Source organism: Rhinoderma darwinii, chromosome 3 (genome assembly GCF_050947455.1).
Source record: "Rhinoderma darwinii isolate aRhiDar2 chromosome 3, aRhiDar2.hap1, whole genome shotgun sequence".
NCBI classification, from domain to species: domain Eukaryota; kingdom Metazoa; phylum Chordata; class Amphibia; order Anura; family Rhinodermatidae; genus Rhinoderma; species Rhinoderma darwinii.
Genome location: NC_134689.1, coordinates 10,242,457 through 10,266,299, shown reverse-complemented (window position 1 = coordinate 10,266,299; position 23,843 = coordinate 10,242,457). Strand labels below are relative to the sequence as shown.

General features: G+C 45.0%; 1 protein-coding gene across 1 annotated transcript in view; it reads left to right on the top strand.

Annotated features, from left to right (window-relative positions):
* The window catches only part of PTN (pleiotrophin), a 47,437-nt gene extending 24,522 nt beyond the window's left edge, over positions 1 to 22,915 (top strand). Inside the window, exons 2-5 of the mRNA XM_075855856.1 lie at positions 2,049 to 2,146; positions 2,582 to 2,755; positions 3,100 to 3,261; positions 21,620 to 22,915. Of these exons, the coding sequence (XP_075711971.1) occupies positions 2,050 to 2,146; positions 2,582 to 2,755; positions 3,100 to 3,261; positions 21,620 to 21,672 (486 nt within the window). The 5' untranslated portion in view covers position 2,049 and the 3' untranslated portion in view covers positions 21,673 to 22,915. The remainder of the gene's footprint in view (positions 1 to 2,048; positions 2,147 to 2,581; positions 2,756 to 3,099; positions 3,262 to 21,619) is intronic.
* Positions 22,916 to 23,843: the final 928 nt, after the last annotated feature.

Genomic DNA, 23,843 nt, shown 5'->3' with positions numbered 1-23,843 from the left:
CATCTGCGTTAATAGGTTTGTGCCAAATTTTCTCATCATGTATTCCAGTAATTCTTCACGACGGATATCTGCCATCTTAAACCGTCTAACACCCTCTAATAATCGACAAAAATACCTGTAATATGCGCCCCGGGACGACGATAATTATCAGCTGTGCGTAATAAATAGATGAGTCTCCGTCCCCCTCCCCCTGCCAAGAAAATAAATGCTCTGTGGAAATAACATTGATGCCACCTTGTACCCATAGGTGGAGTGATCCCTAAATGTGGCGAATTGCAACAGTATCTGCTGTTAAAATTTTTCACCAATTTAAAGAACTCCGTTTGCTGTCAGTGAGTGGAAATCATCTTGTTTACCACCAAAACCTGAAGCTGGGACGTAGCTATAAAGGGCGCAGAGGCAGTGGGGTGATCCCAAATTGTGGTGAATTGCAACAGTAGCTGGTGATTTAATTTTTTCACCAATTTCAAGAACTCTGCTTGATTTCAGTGATCTTGTTTACCACCAGAGACTGAAGCAGGTTGCGTTACTTAGGGGGAGCTCGGACCTCTGGACGCGTTACTTAGGGGGCGCAAAGGTCCCTCTGCCACATAGGAGTATTTTAAATGGCCCATGGTAGGTGGGGGCCCTGTTACAGACTTTGTATTAGGGCCCAGGAGCTTCAAACTTCATCTCCCTCCCTGATCTTGTTCAACTAACACAGATGAAGGGTTTGTTACAAGGGAGAGCTTTGATGCACTGTATCGAGCCCAGCAGTCGTGTCAATGGAACGAGATTAGGGAAGGTTTTACTTTCTATTGACTGAAGCAAGCAGAGATCTTGAAAATGATGAGGAATTGATACACAAAGTATATTAGAAAGTTTTTAGATTCATTATGCAACGATTAAGATTTATTTACATAAAGTCAGGAAACGACTTCTCATACCAGCTCGAAAGATTGTCTAGTCCACAATGTCTTCAGATTTTCTTTCCCGTTGAGGGTTGGAGTTGGAAATCTGGATAATCATGCTTGCCAAGCCAAGGCTTAGGTATATATGGTGCCCAAGGGTCCACATATACCCGGAACTTGCCCGTACCTGGAACTTGCCCTGGAGGGAGCTTAGGTTTCTTTGCCTCTGGGTTGGAGGCAGCTTGCTGCAGGAGAAACCTCCCTCCCGTTGCTCTTTCTACAATGCAGACCAGGCAAGCTAGGCCTGCGCGCTCTGAATTTGTAGCCAAGTATGGTGGGAATCAGGAGATGAAAGCCCTCTGATATCTCTGCCACATCACTGTTTGTAACCTGAAGCTCCTGGACCCCAATGCAAAATCTGTAACAGGGACCTGACCTACCATGTGCCATTTCTAATACGAATGTCTTTTAATGGGCCTAGGGGCCTTTGGTCCCCCCAGGCAATAGGGCCCGGGTGCGAATGCTGCCTCTGCGTAGCTACCGTATGATCATGATTGTAAGGCTCCATTCACTCGGCAGAGATAACTCCTATTATGTGGCTATGGGTCTCGGTGGCTATGGGATTGGGCTGTATGAGGTTGGGTGCTGTATTCCAATGTGTATAACAGACAATATCGGATTTACAGCTCAGGAGCCGGTCCGGCATTTTAGACTCCACCCATCTAGTAGGCCACACCTTAAATCATTGCGTACACTTCTCATAACATCTAGCGCCCTCTGCACCTTCTTTCTTGCGAGTCCTTCTCTCACTCCCATAAAATGTGTGTACTCTTACCAGGACATGCATTATTTTCTGATTTTTTTTGCCTGGGATGTGGTAATCCTAAGAGGAGGAATCTGACACAACTAGGGGGCAACCTCTATAAGAATGACAAACGTCAAGTGGGAGGAGGAAAAGCCGGGATTGGCAAGTGTCTGAATTTACTTGAATACAGGTGGGTGACCAGGTGGCCACAGACAGCTCTCCATAGCTTCCAAAATGGCTGACTACGGTTGTAATTTCCTGTCTCCAGTAAAATAATCTTCAGAATTCAAAAGTAAAGGTTCATTAACCTGCAGATATCATCAATTATTATAGCAGAATCTTTCTTTCCCCAGGATGCATCATCACCATGGAATATTCACGCTGGCGCTGCTGGCGTTCCTCTTGGTGCTAACGGTTCTTGCGACAGACACAGTAAAGAAAGACAAGCAAGGTAATACGGTCACGTCTGGAGTGTCTTGGGGCTTATTTATGAATTATCAGGTAACTTATTGGGGTGCACTTTTCCAATATGCACCCCATGTGAATGCTCTTTCTGTGCAGAGATCTGAGGGGGTTCGGGAGCAGGGTCTGTTGGTAGAGGGGAGCTGTGTTACTCGCTTTCTTGGGTCCAGCTCAATAAATGCTCCTCTGAGATGTTTCTACGTACCTAGGGGAACACATACTGGACAGGACATGCGCTAATATCAAGCAGCTCCTAAAACGGGCCTAATTTTTGTCTTTTCTATGGGTCCCCCAACCTATATGTACACCACAGCTCAATTGACCCTTTTAGTCCAGACACTATTGTAATGGTGACCAAGAGCACTAATTAGGATAATGTATCATCTTAATAGTTATTATTGACCATTGACATTTGACCCTACAGAGAAGAAGGCTAAGAAGTCGGACTGTGGTGAGTGGCAGTGGAGCGTATGTGTCGCCACAAGTGGGGACTGTGGGATTGGAACTCGGGAAGGCACCAGATCGGGAAAGGAATGCAAACAGACCATGAAGACTCAGAAGTGTAAGATCCCCTGTAACTGGAAGAAGCAGTTTGGAGGTGAGAGCGTTGCACCGAACAGACCACATCATGATTGTTCATGCAGCTCTCTATTGTTCTTAACAGCACACCATCTGGTCACTTATGGTATTACAAGTAAAACATATCAATAGTTTTTACATCCTCATTACTTGAAGAACTGTATTGATGTTATAAACGACACTTTTTCAGTGACCATTGAATAAATGCTCTATCTGTACCTCTATCAGAAACACCCCCTATAATGTTTCTAGGTGGCGTTGCATTATTTTAATACAGCATCATCTGGTGGACACAATTTTGTTTTGTTCTTCCATCTTGTGCTCCTTTGTATTAAGTCACACTTATTCTGTGTCACCCACCAGCTGAGTGCAAATACCAGTTCCAAGACTGGGGAGAATGCGACCCGGTAACTGGAGTGAAGACCCGTAACGGTAGTCTCAAGAGAGCCCTGCACAACGCAGAGTGTCTGAAAACTGTGACTCTCTCCAAACCGTGTGGAAAGATCACCAAACCCAAACCTCAAGGTCAGAATAATGTGCTCATGAACTGATTTATTGTGACTGGATTTTGTCCTTGGTTTTTCTTTCCCCTATTGGCACTTTTCTTAGATTGTGATATATATAGTATACAGACAGGACTTAAAGGGACGCATCAGAAAATGTTGTTGGGAGTGTAAGAGGTGTAAGCCATACCGCTCCTTACTAATGTGACTTATGGTAATGTAAATGATACCACTGTTTTCCCCATTGTTACTGTTTGTATGTAGTCTAATGCTTAGAGTTTATATTGTAATATTAGCTATCGCCACTAGATGTCGCTGCCATACAGAAAAGGGCCAGGAGAAGGTGGAGATAAAGGAGAAGTTGATAGCAGGAAGTGCAGTCAGTGTGTGGCTGAGTCCACATGAAGTGCCTGGGGACCCTGTGTAGATAAGACAAAAAGATGCATGCCCTAGAAAACGGGCTAGAGTAATGAAAGTCAGAGCCTAGTGTGTGTGTGGTGAGACCGCTGCCCTGACGCCTAGTGAGAAGCCTGTGGGTCTGCCCAATAGTGTAAAGGGGACTGGGGAAAGTGCATAGGGACAGTAGTAAGTGATTTTTTGCTAGGTGACTGGTGCAACCCTGCGTGTACTTCAAAAGCAGGGCAGCCTGTGGCAGAGGGTAGCCTCTCTGAGACCCATAGTGGGAAAGTAAGACGGACCTTGGCACATCCTGACCTGGTGGGAACCAGATTTAAAGGACTGCACTGAACATTTGTAACTTTATGTTTCCACCTGTTCAGTAAAACATTTGACCTGCAACAATCTGTGATTCATTTGACCGCCCGTTACCGGAGCCCTGGCTTATGGACCACTAGAATCAATGGGCACCAGAGCTAATTTGTGATCCATCTTTCTTCATCTTTTAATGGCTTTACTCCAAGGTATCCATAAGCTGACACCGCTGCCGTGTGCATTACAATCCCATTGCTTTCAATGTCAGCGCCATATGCTACAGCTGGACATATGGAAATCTAATGAAGCTGACACAAGCAAAGGGAGCTCTCTGATCAGACGGGGTCTCAGGTCATGGCATCAGTGTCGGGGGAAGCGTAGTTTGGGGTAAAGTCGTCCATTTCAAAGACCCTATAGCAGCTATTGCAGTAAGGTCATTGGTAAGAAACAAACTGTTGTGTCAGTAAAATTATTGTTGTCAGTAAATCTTAGTAAAAATGTTTCAGTGAGCAGCAGGGATAGTCACTGACTATCTATCTATCTATCTATCTATCTATCTATCTATCTATCTATCTATCTATCTATCTATCTATCTATCTATCTATCTATCTATCTATCTATCTATCTATCTATCTATCTATCTTTGTAGGGCCCTAATTGCTCTAATTTGTTTCTTTTACAACGCAATTGGAATCAAATTGAAAAAATATATTAATGTGCATATATTCCTGCATACATTTTCCGGTGCGGTTGGTGGGGGTCTCCCGGTTCGCTCTGCAGCACAGTAGACAGAACTGACTACAGTCCTGTGACCCCTGTCAGTTCCCCACGTCAGCTCCTGCCGCACTGAGCAGACAAACTCATTTTCTCTCCCATCGATCTCACTTCACAGTGTAATGAACTCCTCTGAGCATCTCCTGTATCTGCCCCCGAGGCCTGGTAGGGTTTATCTGGGACATCAAGGGCCAGGGGAGAAAAAATTAACCCATTTACAGCTTGCACAGACAGGATTATCAATAACATTGAAGAGAACGCTCAGCAATACTGACGTGTCCGGTATAGTAAATACTTGTATTCCCCCAAAATAACAATTCTGGAGCATCTTTTCTTACACCTCTGAATTGTACTGTTCCTCTGTTACTCCTCCAGGAAATGTATGAATGCATTGACATCTGGGTATTACCATTACCCTTGTCAATGGGGTATGTCAGATATTTATACAATTACAGGAGGAAAAGAGATACGGAACATCTCAGAGTACTAAGAAAAATGCTTCTAAATTGTTATTTTATAAGAAATACAATTATTTAAAGTGTAATTAAACATTTGACAAACTTTTGACATGTTATAGAGACATGTCAGAAGTTTGGATTGGTGGGGGTCCGAGCACTGGGACCCCCACGAATCACTAGAACGAAGCAGCTGAAGCTTTCGTGTGATCGCTCAGCCGCTTCGCGTCTGTTCGACTTTTTCCGGAAAGACGATGTATTGGAGTACGTACTGATAGACTTTCTACTGAGTCCGTACTCCGATACATTTATTTACGGAAAAAGCCGAAAAGACATGAAGCAGCTGAGCGCCCCCCCACAAGCACTTCAGTTTCTTCGTTCTAGCGATTGGTGGGGGTCTCAGTGCTAAAACCCCCACCAATACAAACTTCTGACATGTCACTATAACATGTCAGAAGTATGTCAAACGTTTAGCTACACATTAATAAAACAGACAAGTCAGAAAAGGTGACCGCTCCTCTACATTACACCACACAGGAGAACTGACAGCTCCTCTACATTACACCACACAGGAGAACTGACAGCTCCTCTACATTACACCACACAGGAGAACTGACAGCTCCTCTATACTACACCACACAGGAGAACTGACAGATCCTCTATACTACACCACACAGGAGAGCTGACAGATCCTCTACATTACACCACACAGGAGAACTGACAGCTCCTCTATACTACACCACACAGGAGAACTGACAGATCCTCTATACTACACCACACAGGAGAGCTGACAGCTCCTCTATACTACACCACACAGGAGAACGGACAGCTCCTCGACATTACACCACACAGGAGAACTGACAGCTCCTCTATACTACACCACACAGGAGAGCTGACATCTCCTCTATACTACACCACACAGGAGAGCTGACATCTCCTCTATACTACACCACACAGGAGAACTGACAGATCCTCTATACTACACCACACAGGAGAGCTGACAGCTCCTCTATACTACACCACGCAGGAGAGCTGACAGATCCTCTATAATACACCACACAGGAGAACTGACAGCTCCTCTATACTACACCACACAGGAGAGCTGACAGCTCCTCTATACTACACCACACAGGAGAGCGGACAGATCCTCTATACTACACCACACAGGAGAACTGACAGCTCCTCTATACTACACCACACAGGAGAACTGACAGATCCTCTATACTACACCACACAGGAGAGCCGACAGATCCTCTATACTACACCACACAGGAGAGCTGACAGCTCCTCTATACTACACCACACAGGAGAGCTGACAGCTCCTCTACATTACACCACACAGGAGAACTGACAGCTCCTCTACATTACACCACACAGGAGAACTGACAGCTCCTCTACATTACACCACACAGGAGAACTGACAGCTCCTCTATACTACACCACACAGGAGAACGGACAGCTCCTCTACATTACACCACACAGGAGAACTGACAGCTCCTCTATACTACACCACACAGGAGAACTGACAGATCCTCTATACTACACCACACAGGAGAGCCGACAGATCCTCTATACTACACCACGCAGGAGAGCTGACAGATCCTCTATAATACACCACACAGGAGAACTGACAGCTCCTCTATACTACACCACACAGGAGAGCTGACAGCTCCTCTATACTACACCACACAGGAGAGCGGACAGATCCTCTATACTACACCACACAGGAGAGCGGACAGGTCCTCTATACTACACCACACAGGAGAGCCGACAGATCCTCTATACTACACCACGCAGGAGAGCTGACAGATCCTCTATACTACACCACACAGGAGAACTGACAGATCCTCTATACTACACCACACAGGAGAGCTGACAGATCCTCTATACTACACCACACAGGAGAGGTGACAGCTCCTCTATACTACACCACACAGGAGAGCTGACAGATCCTCTGTACTACTCCACACAGGAGAGCTGACAGATCCTCTATACTACACCACACCTGAGAACTGACAACTCCTCTATATTACATTACACAGGAGAGCTGACAGATCCTCTATACTATACCACACAGGAGAACTGACATCTCCTCTATACTACACAACACAGGAGAGCTGAGAGATCCTCTATACTACACCACACAGGAGAGCTGACAGATCCTCTATACTACACCACACAGGAGAACTGACATCTCCTCTATACTACACCACTCAGGAGAGCTGAAGATCCTCTATACTACACCACACAGGAGAGCTGACAGATCCTCTATACTACACCACACAGGAGAGCTGACAGATCCTCTATACTACACCACACAGGAGAGCTGACAGATCCTCTATACTACACCACACAGGAGAGCTGACAGCTCCTCTATACTACACTACACAGGAGAGCTGACAGATCCTCTATACTACACTACACAGGAGAGCTGATAGATCCTCTATACTACACCACACAGGAGAGCTGACAGCTCCTCTAAACTACACCACACAGGAGAGCTGACAGATCCTGTATACTACACCACACAGGAGAACTGACAGATCCTCTATACTACACCACACAGGAGAGCTGACAGATCCTCTATACTACACCACACAGGAGAGCTGACAGATCCTCTATACTACATGACACAGGAGAGCTGACAGCTCCTCTATATTACATCACACTGGACAGGTGACAGATCCTCGATACTGCACCACACTGGAGAGCTGACAGATCCTCTATACTACACCACACAGGAGAGCTGAAAGATCCTCTATACTACACCACACAGAAGAACTGACAGCTCCAATATACTACACCACACAGAAGAGGTGATAGATCCTCTATACTACACCACACAGGAGAACTGACAGATCTTCTATACTACACCACACAGGAGAACTGACAGATCCTCTATTCTACACCACACAGGAGAGCTGACAGCTCCTCTATACTACACCATACAGGAGAGCTGACAGCTCCCCTATACTACACCACACAGGAGAACTGACAGCTCCTCTATACTACACCACACAGGAGAACTGACAGCTCCTCTGTACTACTCCACACAGGAGAGCTGACAGATCCTCTATACTACACCACACAGGAGAGCTGACAGCTCCTCTATACTACACCACACAGGAGAACTGACAGATCCTTTAAACTACACCACACCTGAGAACTGACAACTCCTCTATATTACATTACACAGGAGAGCTGACAGATCCTCTATACTATACCACACAGGAGAACTGACATCTCCTCTATACTACACAACACAGGAGAGCTGAGAGATCCTCTATACTACACCACACAGGAGAGCTGACAGATCCTCCTATACTACACCACACAGGAGAGCTGACAGATCCTGTATATTACACCACACAGGAGAGCTGACAGATCCTCTATACTACACCACACAGGAGAGCTCACAGATCCTCTATACTACACCACACAGAAGAACTGACAGCTCCTCTATACTACAGCACACAGGAGAGCTGACAGATCCTTTATACTACACTACACAGGAGAGCTGACAGATCCTCTATACTACACCACACAGGAGAGCTGACAGCTCCTCTATACTACACCACACCACACAGGAGAGCTGACAGATCCTCTATACTACACCACACAGGAGAGCTGACAGATCCTCTATACTACACCACACAGGAGAGCTGACAGCTTCTCTATACTACACCACACAGGAGAGCTGACAGCTCCTCTATACTACACCACACAGGAGAGCTGACATCTCCTCTGTACTACTCCACACAGGAGAGCTGACAGATCCTCTATACTACATCACACAGGAGAGCTGACAGCTCCTCTATACAACACCACACAGGAGAGCTGACAGATCCTCTATACAACACCACACAGGAGAGCTGACAGCTCCTCTATACTACACCACTCAGGAGAGCTGACAGCTCCTCTATACTACACTACACAGGAGAGCTGACATCTCCTCTATACCACACCACACAGGAGAGCTGACAGCTCCTCTATACAACACCACACAGGAGAGCTGACAGATCCTCTATACAACACCACACAGGAGAGCTGACAGCTCCTCTATACTACACCACTCAGGAGAGCTGACAGCTCCTCTATACTACACTACACAGGAGAGCTGACATCTCCTCTATACCACACCACACAGGAGAGCTGACAGCTTCTCTATACTACACCACGCAGGAGAACTGACAGATACTCTATACTATGCAAGATCGGGCTAGTGACTCCAGCTTCTTTCCTTACCATCTTTTCAGTGCACATTGTATATGTCCTAGATTAGTTTTAGCAGAGCATTTCCCTCACCCCCCCAACACCAACTTACACCCCACCCTCTCTCGCCCCCCAGTTTTTGTACTTGGTCACCAAGAACCAGAATTAAAATGTCTCTTCCCATGATTACATTGAGTTGTGGGCTGCTTCACAGACAGTAATGAATTAAATTCTGGGCAGATTGTCACTATGTATCACCACAGCAGTAACTGCACTTGTAAGTTTATTGAGAACAGATTTTTTTTTATTTTTCTCTGCAAACACATTGTGACCTGTAAGAAAATGTGTACTTTTTATATTTTTGTTTACAAATGCTGGAGGATATGCTGTGGGGTGAAGCTAAGTATTGAATGGGATAACCACAAGGGAAATGCAGAGCTGTGATTGTTTTTAGTGGCAAAAGCAGGCACAATAGTAAAATGGTGGATCAATATTTGATCTGCTGTGGAAGGGTAACTTGGCTATGGGGCACTGACTCCAATAATTGAATATCCATTCTTGAATATCAGTAACCTAAATATATCTGTTCTGATAAATGTCATAGTGCTGTGTATCTTTTTAGCGGTAATAGTGATACAGAACTCTAAATCCCCTGTTTAGATATAGTTACATGAAAATTCTGTCTGCCTGCAATCACCACTAGAGGGAGTATAGGATAGTATGCAGTAAGTTCATAAGCTCCCTCTAGTGGTGGCTGCACGCAGACTGAATTTTATCATTGCATGCGATTGATCTTTTTTTTTTTTAAATTAAAGGTGAAATACATAAAAACACATACTAGTCCTTCTCAATGAATTAGAATATCATCAAAAAGTTAATTTATTTCAGTAATCCAATTCAAAAAGTGAAACTCATATTCTATAGATTTATTACACACAGAGGGATCTATTTCCAGCATTTTTTTTTACTTTTAATGTTGATGATTCTGGTAACAGTTAATGAAAACCCAAAATTTAGTCTCTCAGAAAATTTGAATATTGAGTAAAAGTTGCAGATTGTAGACTCGTGGTGACACTCTAATCAGCGAATCAACACAAAACACCTGCAAAGGTTTCCTAAGTCTTTACAATGACGGGTCTGCTGCTCAGTGTCCACAGTCCAGTTTTCAGTTGAAAGTAAATTTTGCATTTCATTGGGAAATCTCGGTCCCGGAGTCTGGAGGAAGAGTGGAGAGGCGTCAATCCAAGTGTCTTGTGGTCCAGTGTGAAGTTTCCACAGTCAGTGATGGTTTGGGGGCCGTGTCATCTGCTGGTGTTGGTCACTGTGTTATATCAAGTCCAGAGTCAGCGCAGCGTCTAGAAGGACATTTTCGGGCACTTCATGCTTCCCTCTGCTGACAAGCTTTATGGAGATTCTGATTTCATTTTCCGGCAGGACTCGGCACCTGCCCACACTGCCAAAAGTACCAACACCTGGTGTAATAACCACAGTATCACTGCGCTTGATTGGCCAGCAAACTCGCCCGACCTAAACCCTAAAGATAATCTATAGGGTATTATCAAAAGGAAGATGAGGGATACCAGACCCAACAATGCAGATGAGCTGAAGGACGATATCAAAGCAACCTGGGCTTCCATACCACCTCAGCAGTGCCACAGGCTGATCGCCTCCATGCCACGCCGCATTGATAACACCTCAGCAGTGCCACAGGCTGATCGCCTCCATGCCACGCTGCATTGATAACACCTCAGCAGTGCCACAGGCTGATCGCCTCCATGCCACGCCGCATTGATAACACCTCAGCAGTGCCACAGGCTGATCGCCTCCATGCCACGCCGCATTGATAACACCTCAGCAGTGCCACAGGCTGATCACCCCCATGCCACGCTGCACTGATGCAGTAATTCATGCAGAAGGAGCCCCGACCAAGTATTGAGGGCAGACACTGGACATACTTTTCAGTAGGACAACATTTCGGTATTAAAAATCATTTTTAAAATTGGGCTTATATAATATTCAAATTTTCTGAGACACTAAATTTTGGCTTTTCAGTAACTGTTCCCATAATCATCAACATTAAAATAAATAAATGCTGGAAATAGATCCCTCTGTGTGTAATGAATCTATAGAATATATGAGTTTCACTTTTTGCATTGAATTACTGAAATAAATTTACTTTTTGTTGAATTGATTGAGAAGGACTAGTGTGTATATATATATATATATTGACAAGTCCTTAAATATCTTACAAGACATCTGGGAAAGAAATAGGAACCTGCAAAAAGAAAACTCCCTTGAGTGTTTGTGCCTTAGTCCAGGCTGCGTAATTCGGCTATAACTAGGTCTGCTCCTTTCTTTACCTTTTACACACTTTTTAATGTTCTCTGTTAAGAATGTTAGACACCGATTGCCCCTAAGGACGTTCTTTCCTCTCCGTGTTTATCACACTGAATAGAAATCGCCTTGGCACCCAGCAATAGGAATGCCAACGACTTCATGCCAAATACCAAGGCTTTATGCCAGCAATACAGATGCATTGAGAAAGGTGGAGACAGAGAAGTATATGGGCCTCTTGCTCTCTAACAGATAGAGAGGTACCCATCGCAGACCCCCTCCTTCATGGATCTCTTTCAAATCCCTCAACCTCGCATTTTCTCGGGTAGATAGCAATGCCCCAGTAGTAGTGAGAAGCAATAGCTCAATCCATTACATACAATATTGTAGATAGTAGAGTCAGGGCAGACCTTACGTTGGTGCCCCTTGCGGTACCTTCTGTTGGTGCCCCTTATGGCATACTGTCATACAGTGTAGAGAGAACCATACCATACAGTGCCTAAATATTACATATGGTGCCCAAATAACAGGGCTATACTAGTATATGGGCCAAATAACACATCCATACAGTTGCCTTAATAACAAAGCTATACGATGCCCCCAGCATTATATACTGTACAAACCATATACTATAGAAATAAATCTCAATCCTTAAACCATGAAAGTTCTGCAATTTTATCATATACTTTGTATATCAGTTTTTCACAGATTTCAAGATCTCTGCTTGTAGTCACTGAATGGGAACCTTCATTGATTGAGGCTAAAAACGGGTCTTAATCATGTGATGCTCACACAACTGGCGAGATCTGATGCGATGATCACGTGATCAGGATCTAAAAGTAATCAATAATGGTTCTCATTTAGCAAGAATTAATACACAAATCAATTAATACACAAATCAGGTATCACATGACCGGGACAGATTTTCATCCTATAAATGGAAACCGAAAAAAAAAAACTTGAAAATTCAGACCCCCTTATTTTAAATGTATCTGGAGATGGGGAATGCACAGCCTGCGCCTTAAAATTAGAAAAAAAATTTTGAGAGAGAGAGAGGAGCTTATCTGGGGCTTAGCGCCGTATTAGCAAATCACAATGTTTAATGCAGAAGCTCCGGATAATTGCTCCGTTTTCACAGTCACCCGCCACCCGCCTGTCATTGTGTCAAATGGAGAAATCTGCCGCAGTTTTCAGTCTTCCCTGGCTGAATATGGAATAGACCGTGAGAGCCGGTGCAGTGTCTCAGTTCATCTCCCCAATTTCGGGGTGGGGGAGCAGAGGCCATTAATAATGCACATAAGCTGAGGAGACCCCATAGAGGAGTGGAATATGTTTGCGCTGTGCTTACTGTTCCGGCTTTTAACTCCCATAATTAGAATCAAAATAATAAGATCAGTCAACAGCAGATAGAATGCAGGTAGTACCAGGAGAAGTGCAGTGTAGAAGAAAATCTACCTGTTACCTGCATGTGTTAATAAGCCGGGGCTTAGTGGTTATTAGAGTGATAAGCCAAAAGGAGACATACCCTATTTACTGCCGTACACCTCATGTGCGATTAAACTGAATATACACAAAAAAACAAGTAATAGATCAGTCAACAGCACCATAATGATGATTTCCAACCTCCAGGAAGAAAGCCCAGCATGCAATGCTAACTTAACCCCTCAAGGGCACGCCATTTTTTTAAAATGATCCTCACCAAATATATATAAACTGAGGAGACCCGATAAAGCGGAGTACGTTCCATGACAATGTCTCTTAGATGCATGTGCATTTTAGGCTCTGTTCACACTTGCGTTCAGATGTTTTTGACCACAAGAATAGCATAGACTGCAGAACTTTTCTTATTATTAATACCATTATAGAAATAGTCAATAGGATCCGTCAGCATTTGAAAATGGATCCGTCATGCTGGCCATGGCTGTATTAAGAAAAGAAGCCATGGCGGTAGTGTGAACAGAGCTTTACATGCACAGGCAATAACGCATTGTATTATTTCAATGCGTTTTAAGGAAAAAGCTATAATCAAAAGTAAAGGTCGTCTTTTGGGGACATAAAACAAAACAAAAACCACGAAATTAAATAAAGCTTAATAAAGATAACGTTAAAAAAAAAAAAAGTTGCAAAAGCAAAATAATCAGATACATTTAAAATCTTAACCTGCACAATAAATAAAATACGTCAACAAAAAGGTAAAAAACAAATGAAAATGAGTCAAAAATAAAAAAAATGCTTCATCCTTAGGGAGTGATATTAGCTTTCTAAGTTGGACTTTCTTCCTGAAGCTTCTCTAACCTAAGAAATATCTTGCTTTTAGTGTAATCTAGCAAAGAAATCTCCTTTTGCTGCCTGGAAACCATCAACATGGGGCTGTTGACTGATCTGATACTTGGTTTATATGTTTCAATTCAGTTTTATTGCCCATATGGGTGTATGTGGGCCTGCGGGTCTCATTGGCTCATCACCCGAATAAGCACTGCTTCCCGGCTCAATAATACATGCATTGGAATGGTTTTACGGCAGATTATCGTGGTTTTCCAATGTGAGTTTTGTCCGCGCTATCGCTGCACGGTCTTTTCGCGCACGGACACCCTTACACATGAGTACCTTGTAAAATGTCTGGTCTGACTAACACATGTGTCAGGTTGCAAGGGACATTAGCTGTACATGAGCCAATCAGAAGAGTATCAAATCCATCAACATCAACTTGTTGACAGTTTCCATGTAGTAAGAGGGAATTTGCCACACTAATGAACTAAAATATATGAAACCACATAAAAGGTAATAAAGATATAGCACAGAGACACTAGATTTTATATTTGCTTCACAACATCCGTCTGTATATTCAAGCAAAATTAAAAGGCCCCCCTTCAGTTCTTGAACCAGCACCAGTGTCAGTATCTCTGCTTGCATTGCTTTTTCTACTGTTTGGGTAGGAAGTAAATCGTGAATGGACGAAGAGATAAGACTCTGTGTGACGACTGTCCTATCTCAGAGGCCTAGCGTACAGATCGGATCAGCAGAGCCGATGCAGCAACGGAGGCCCAGGGGAGCGGAGCAGACAGCATTTCCATAATGTTCATTTCATAGGCTGTCTACAATGGCTGCTATTATTCCGTCGGTCAGGCCAGATGGCTTCTTCATGGGGGGAGGGCGGGAAAAGAATTGGGTCGATGAAATCTTATACGTGGCCTTATTGTATGTTTAGTTATTTTTAGAGGGTTTGTTCTGTGGTCATTATACAACCAAAATCTCATATCTACTGTACATCCCATCTTATAAGAAAATATTTCCCTCCTATTCATATTATCTACATAAACGAATGATTTACAGGCAGACTTGAGATTTTGGAAATACATTTTCGGTGTAAGCCCCGCCCATGCACATAAGCCACGCCCTATAACAACAGCCAAACCACCTCTAATATTGCCGCTACCACAGTGACTCCATAAACAATAGTGCCAGCAAAGTGCCCCATACCAACAGTGCCAGCGGATTGCCCCTTCACAGACACTACCAGCAACGTGCCCTTGTAAGAAGTGGACGGAGCATGGGGACAAGGGACACGGACCCTTTGCCAGGTCCCATTACACGGCCGAATTTGGGCTGTGAAAACGAGCGCCGATTGACGAGACAGCTCGTTGATCGGCGCTCGTTTGCTCCTTCCACAAGGAGCAATGATTGGTAATGCTTGGGGATGAACCATTGTTTCTACGATTGTTCATCCCCATACATTTCCATCATGTCGGAAGCACATCTCCCTATTTATACCGGGAGGTGTGCTACTGACTAGTAACAGTGCTTAGTGACAGGGTTATCCTGGCGGTTGCGGTCTCTGTCAGCGCACTAGACTTCCCAGTCTCTGTCTCATCCTCTGCGCTCCTCTTGTCCGGCGGTAATCTCACTCTCAGCACTCCAGTCACTGCCTAACTTGCAGTCTCAGACCTCTGGGCTAGTCCCTCTTGCCGTGGGAACATGTTGGGCCCTACTTGCGGTCATGGCCTGTCTAGAATGCCAACTAGGGCAGCTTTCACCTGCACCTCTGACATCAATCCTGCCACGCTAGAGATTAACAATTCTGGGAGGCAAACCTGCCTGATTTTAGTGGCTCACAAGCTCCTCCTCCTCACGTGGCAGCCAAAGGTTTCCTGTCTGAAGAACTACCGGGTTTCCTGATCTAGTGCCCTACCTCTATCAGCGTAACATGGCACATGAGGTTGGTAAGTTCCCTTCTTCTCTCCTGAAAGAAAACAGTTTACACAACATAATGCGACATGTCCAATATGGCGGACATTCTGGTCAGTCTCTACCCGGGCACATTTTACACCCACTTATAAACAGTGCCGACTTCCCCCCAAAAAAAGTTCCAGCAGACTGCCCATCAGAAACAGTGCCAGCAGACTGCCCTAGTATAAATGTCCCAGCAGACTGCCCTCTTATATACCGTGCCAGCAGACTGCCCTCTTATAAACAGCGCCAGCAGACTGCCCTCTTATATACCGTGCCAGCAGACTGCCCTCTTATAAACAGCGCCAGCAGACTGCCCTCTTATTAAGAGGGTTGTGTCAGTGTTGGCAGACTGTCCCCTTATATACAGTGCCAGACCCACTTCCCCAATAAACAGTGCCAGAAGATTGCCTCAATGAACAGCGCCAGCCAACTGCCTAAATAAACAGCACCAGCACACTGCCCTCTTATAAACAGCGCCAGCAGGCTGCCTGGCCTATCACATACAATGTCTACAAACTGCCCCCAATAAACAGTGCCAGAAAACTGCCCCCAAAAACAGTTATGCCAGCAAAGTGCCCCACATAAAAACTACCAGCAGAGTGACCTAAAATAAACAGTGCCAGTAGAGTGCCAATAGTGCCAGTAAAGTGGCCCACATAAACAATAGTGCCAACAGAGTACCGCCTTATAAACAGCCCCAACACAGTCATGGCGGAGGGGCCTTTGGGCACCAGGGCCCAATTTGGGCTGTGAAAACGAGCGCCGATTGACGAGACAGCTCGTTGATCAGCGCTCGTTTGCTCCTTCCACAAGGAGCAATGATCGGTAATGTTTGGGGACAAACCATCGTTTCTACCATCGTTCATTCCCATACATTTCCATCATGTCGGAAGCATCATGTACCTCTGCACCTCCTGTAGCTACTCCCCTGCCGCGAGCTGGTAAGGTGTTCTAGTACTGTCATGTTTTGACTCCGTGCTTGTGGCCAGAGCAAAGGTCCAGTCTGGAAATTTGCTATAGAAGAGTGTGAACAATACTGCACAGTGTGTACAATTACCAGAGATCTGCGCTGCTCATGTGCGGCCTGAATCATTTCTATAATGAAATTCTACACTTGGCTTCCACCCAATGGTGGAGAAAAGTCCTTTTGTCATATATATTGATGTATTTTTTTTGCATTGGAGCGTTGGCACTCCCCCCCCCCCCATCTTATCCCAGAGCCCACCTGTTATATGGTGCCATTGACCCAGAACCATTCTGGTTTCTTGTTTCCACATGAAGCTAGAGACTGTAAAGAATTCATGGACCCCCACGGGGGTCACCTTTGATGTGAGCAGGAAATGAGATGCATTATTCGTGCCCTGGTACGACAAGAAGCGGAGCGGAGGGGGGGGGGTAAGTTTTGTGTGGATGCCCTGTAATATGTCCAGGAATAAAACAATGGCTTATTGTTGGGAGAAGAAGATGGAGAAGTCGCTGAATCGAGGTTGGCAGCCGCTCGGCTGTAATGTGAAAAATCTCTGCTGCTCAGCTATGCACCTGATAATGACAAGAGATTATTTTAGGCACCGATCTGGAGGCACTGCTGCACGCTATCACAACATTTCACCAAATTAAAGTACATTTTGTAATAGAAAACCTGACAAATGGCGTTGGGTGAGGAGCGGGGAGCAATAGATTTACGTTTTCATTGAGAGCATAAAAAGGAAACTTAAAAAGCAATCCCTAATATACTAAATAAAAGGAGACTACAACATGGGTGCAATGCGGGGGAGGGGTGGTTGAAAGGGGAAGTAGGGGGTTCAGATTTGTTGTGGGTTCATTGTCAGCAGGCTTCAGACTGTCTGTTTCCTAACGAACCCCCATTTGCAGGTTAAGGATTGTTAGGGAAACCATCAGCAATTTGTCAGAGCGCTCCACCAACTAAAGTGAGTGATGTGGATAAGAACGGTACATTGAGGAATTGCTGTTTAAGCAGTTGCCTAGTATTACTGAAAAGTAGCTAGGCTATTGGATAATTCTTCCCTCCGATTGCCCTTTCCTTTCTGTCCCTTCCCCTAGGTTTTTCTACCTGTCCCTTACCTCCCTCCTCAGATCTTCCCACCCACTCCTCTTTCCTCCCGTTTCCGCTTCCCATATCTACGATTCGTTCCGCACCTCTTCTCTACCTTTCCTGCCATCCCTTCTCCTACACTTCCCTTCCCTTATTTCCTTTTTCGTCCACTTCTCTTTCCATCCCTCCATCTGCTTCTCTTCACTACACTTGCCTCCTCTTTCTTACCATTCATTTCCATCCCCTTTTCCTCCCTCCCATCCACTCCGCTTCCCTGCTCTTCTCTATCTTTACTCCCATCCAGGGCTGCGTAAGCCAAATTTCCGACTGCAATTCTATTTTTCCACTCTCCTTCTCCACCCAAAACTGACTCCACGACTCCGACTCCACAGCCCTGCTACCATCTCCTCTGTTACCTTTGTCTACAATACACTTCTCTATCCTTAAAGCTGTATTCCCACCTTAGACATTTATGGCATATTCCCATTACCTTTCCTTCCTTCTCAACAATTTGTTTGCTTTCTCTTCTCTACCTTTCCTCCCCTCTCTTATACTTCCCGCAACTTCTCTGCCCTCCCCTTCCCTCCCTTTCCATCAACTCCTCTTTCTTCCCCATCTGTTTCCCTCCACTACACTCTCCTCCTCTTCCCTAACATTCAATCCCATGTACTTTTCTTCCCTCCACTACACTCTCCTCCTCTTCCCTACTCTTCTCCCCCTTTACTCCAATCCCCTCTCATACACTTCTCTTCCATACACTTCTCTATCCTTAATCCCCATCCCCTCCTCCTCCCCCTTCCACTCCTCTTTCCTCCCATTCCCTTCACTTCCCATCCCTCGCCCTACTTTTCTCAACCTTTACTCCCATCCCCGTCCTTACCCTTTCCTTCCATACGCTTCTCTATCCTTAATCCCCTTCCTTCCTCTTCCGTCATCCACTCCTCTTTCCTCCCATTCCCTTCACTTCTCACCCCCTTTCCTACTCTTCTTTACTTTTACTCCCATCCCCTTCCTTACCCTTTCCTTCAATACTCTTCTCTATCCTTAATTCCCATCCCCTCCTCCTCCCCATCCTTCATCCTCCTTCATCCACTCTTCTTTCCTCCCATTCCCTTCACTTCCTTTCCCTACACTTCTTTGCTTTCCTTCACATCCCCTTCCACTCTTTCGCTTCCCTACTCTTCTCCACCTTTACTCCCATCCCCTTCCGTACACTACTCTATACTAAATTACCACCCCTCCTCTTCCCTTCCATCACGCCTCTATCTTCCCCATCCACTTCCCTTGACTACACTTTCCTCCTCTTCCCTACCTTTCCTTCCAATCCACTTGCACTCTTTCGCTTCCCTACTCTTCTCTGCCTTTACTCCTATCCCCTTCCGTAACCTTCCCTCTTATACACTTCTCTATCCTAAATTACAATCCCTCCTCATCCCTTCCATCCACTCCTGTTACCTCCCCCCATCTGCTTCCCTTCACTACACTCACCTCCTCTTCCGTACCATTCATTGCTATTTCCTTCCCTACTCTTCTCTACCTTTACTCTTATCTACTTCCTTACCCTTTGTTTCCATACTCTTCTCTATCCTTAATCTCCATCCTCTCCTCCTCCCCCATCCATGCCTCCTTTCTCCCATTCCCTTCACTTCCCATCCCCTACTTTTCTCTACCTTTACTCTTATCTACTTCCTTACCCTTTCCATCCATACGCTTCCCTATCCTTAATCCCCTTCCTTTCTCCACTTCTCTTTCCTCCCGTTCCCTTCACTTTCTATCCCCTTCCCTACTCTTCTCTGCATTTACTTCCATCCCCTTCCTTACCCTTTCCTTCCATACACTTCTCTATCCTTAATCCCGATCCTCCCTCTTCCCTCATCCACTCTTCTTTCCTCCCATTCCCTTCACTTCTGTACCTTCCTTCCCATCCTCTCCACTTCTCTACTTTCCCTTTCCTCTCCTCCCTTTCCTCCCACTCTTCCTCCTCATACTTCATTGGTTGTTTATGGCTCTTCTCTCCATGCCCTGCCCTTACTGATCGGTGCAGAGTATATTGTACTTGTAGCATGGGCAGAATTATAGAAAGATAAAAACCAATAAAACCCCAAAAAAGAGCATAAAATAAAACCAGTGAAGGAAGGAAGCGCAGAACAGAGCGGAGCCTCCTCCGGCATCCTGAGCCGTGACCTGCTTCCTCCAGCGGCCGCCTGCTGCTTTCTTCCTCGCGTAGCATGGCAATGATGAGTGACACAACATCCTGAATTCAAAGTGGATCCATCCTGTTAAAGACCTTGGATTTCTCTTTGCGGTCTGACTCCCCCGCTCTCTCCGGGCTCTCGTACACTTCACTCGGTCACAGTCGATGACTCGCTGAAAAAAGGCGGAATTAATGGCGTCCCCTCCATTGCCCACCTGTCATCTAACACTATGGGGGCCACACAGCAAGTCAGGAAATACATATTTATTATGTTCTCCTCACAACGGTAAAGAACGTGACTAAAGATGTCCAACTGCATTAATGATGTTACTGGGCTGTATAATCCACGCTTTTACCTGCGGCAGAGGCTCCCAGCTGGAAATCCTTCATTATACAGGCGAAATTTCTGATATGGAATTTTACGGCTCTAGACGCAATTCTCTATGTGTCCTATAGAAAGATTTATTCCAGGAGGCCTCACAGATTACCGCCACAGGCAGTGGAAATCTTATTTTTATACGCATTTGGTTGCATTCTTAAGGGTATGTTCACACGCAGCGTTTTCAGGCATATTTTGGGGCATTTACGCCTCGAAAAACGCCTGAAAAAAGGGAAGCTGAACACCTACAAACATCTGCCCATTGAAATCAATGGAAAAAACAGCATTTAGTTCATACGGGGCGTCTTTTTACACCGCTGTTTTAAAAAACGGAGCGTAAAAAGACGCTCCGTAAAAAGAAGTAGCATGTCACTTCTTGAGTCGTTTTTAGGTTTTACGGCGTGGAACCGTCATTCGACACCCATAGAAATCGGGCCCTACTCCGATTTCTGAATTCATACAGAAGTATGAACACAACAGAAAAAAATGTTCTATCAAATGCCATAATACAGAGCTGATTTCACCTAGAAGGAGAATATCTACATGATACGGTGCCGCGTATATCTCCATAATACGTGCCCACAGGTCCGAATTCGCAAGGCCTACACCATGGTCATGAGGCCTAAACCCCCCAAACAAATTAGTGTCTTCAAGCCATTGCGGGAGATGTATGAAAACTGGTGTAAAGGAAAAGTGGAGCAGATGCCTATAGCAGCCAATCAGGTTGCTGCTTTCATTTTACAAAAGGGTCTCTGGAAAATGAGAGCTGAAATCTGATTGGTTGCTATGGGCAACTGCGCCACTTTTCCTGCACACCAGTTTCCATACATCTCCCCCAATGTCTTGAAGACCCTCATATGTTTTTGGGTCTGAGGCCTTATGCCCACATCAGAGCCCTTTCATACTAGATACGCCGTGTGCCGCCATTTGGTGCCTCCATGCCACACTTTTCCTTTCCACCAGATTTCAGGCACCCCCCTCCCCTGTTTTCCTTTACATTATTTTATAATAATACGCTGATTTTATTCTGTCTCACAGAGTCCAAAAAGAAGAAAAAGGAAGGGAAGAAGCAGGACAAAATGGTGGACTGAAAAACGACAACAAATATGGAGGCCCATCAAGAAGACGACATCTGGGGGCACCGGTGCCGGACTCAAGATGGCATAACAAATGATCTACCTTTCTACCTGTAGTAGCGGAAGGGAAGGGGGGAACGTAGTCTTGTTTTTGGTGGAGGGGGGCGAGATTTCTTTTAAAGCATAACACGGTGTTAGGTGACATTGAAGAATAACGTTTTTACCTTTACTTAGACGTGTACATAGCGGGAGAAAAAGGAGCCTTAGCATTTTGTAGTGATATTTCTCGGGCTTAGGGGCGTATAACTGAGACTTGGGGTGTTTATATCATGTCTATATTGTTATCATCGTATGTACTGTAGACCAGACAGGCCAATGGGGGTTCACCAGAACTTGGGGTTCTCCAGAACTTTTTTCACAGTAGTCAACTGGCTGTCATATTGGGTCACACCTAATGCATTCCCTATGGGTGCACGTTCCTGGGGTCTAGAATATTGCTTAGTGGGCCTATAATTCCCACGACTCACCCTATCGATTATTTTTCTAGCATTTTGTTCAGTTTTACCACTTATTTCACATACACAGAGGCAGGCAGACCATGCCACTACTTTGGCACCCATTGTGAGAGGAGGCTTTTAAAATTCTGGTGATCTGCTGCTACCACTAGGGGGAGCTCACCACATGCAGATTGATACACTTCCCAATCAGTGTAATAAATATGAATCTATATACAATGAGCTCCACCTAGTGGTAGCTGCAGGGAAACAAAGGATTTAGAGCAGTGTGTCAGAAAAACAGAGCTCCGACCGCTATAGAGTTCCACATTTTGGATTTATTTTAAATGTGGACATTCACTTTTAAGAAAGGAGCAGTACTTAAAAGTTCACTGTATCTAATTCGGCATCCTTGGGCCTATCCTGGCCAATTCTGGTCTATTAAAATTTTTATATAAACATACCTACACACTCATATTTTTGGGGGATGGGCCCATTCTGAGTTTTGCTATGGGGTCCTATGCATTCTGTGTATTCCCCATCCACACACAAGAGAAATGAATATTTGCAGATAATGAAATCATGAAAATCAGAAAATAATGAGACGCCAATGAACTGCAGCATTGTAGCGATGAAGGGTCCGAATGGTCAATGTATAATCCAATGGTTTAGAGCCATGACTGCATTTAATCAACTAATCACTATGTATGTGTGTTTTATTACAAGTGGGAAATTTGAAAGGAAATAAACTGTTTTAAACTACATTTAAGAAACTTTCTTAATGTAAAAAAAATATATATATATATTCTCTGAAAAGAGACGTACTAGGTGGCTTGCTGCTTAAAGGGGTTGTCCAGTCCTAAGAAATTGATGACCGATCCTCAGGATAGACCATCAATCGTTCGGGGTCAGACTCCCGACTATCCTCAGGATAGACCATCAATCGGTCGGGGTCAGACTCCCGACTATCCTCAGGATAGACCATCGATAGGTCGGGGTCAGACTCCCGACTATCCTCAGGATAGACCATCAATTGGTCGGGGTCAGACTCCCGACTATCCTCAGGATAGACCATCGATAGGTCGGGGTCAGACTCCCGACTATCCTCAGGATAGACCACCAATAGGTCGGGGTCAGACTCCCGGCTATTCTCAGGATAGACCATCAATCGGTCGGGGTCAGACTCCCGGCTATTCTCAGGATAGACCATCAATCGGTCGGGGTCAGACTCCCGACTATCCTCAGGATAGACCATCAATAGGTCGGGGTCAGACTCCCGACTATCCTCAGGATAGACCATCAATCGGTCGGGGTCAGACTCCCGACTATCCTCAGGATAGACCATCAATCGGTCGGGAGTCTGACTCCCGACTATCCTCAGGATAGACCATCAATAGGTCGGGTCAGACTCCCGGCTATTCTCAGGATAGACCATCAATCGGTCGGGGTCAGACTCCCGACTATCCTCAGGATAGACCATCAATAGTCCATCAATTTCTTATGACTGGACAACCCCGTCAAAGTTTTATTTACCTTTTGCCCTGCCCATTTATATAGGACACGTACAGGTACCCTGAAATTTAATTCACATGTAGCGCCTATGGCACGCATCATCGCACCTCAAAATGAATACAGACCCTAGTCTGGAAACCTTAAAGAAATACAGATGCCAGACCAGACCCTCTAAACTAA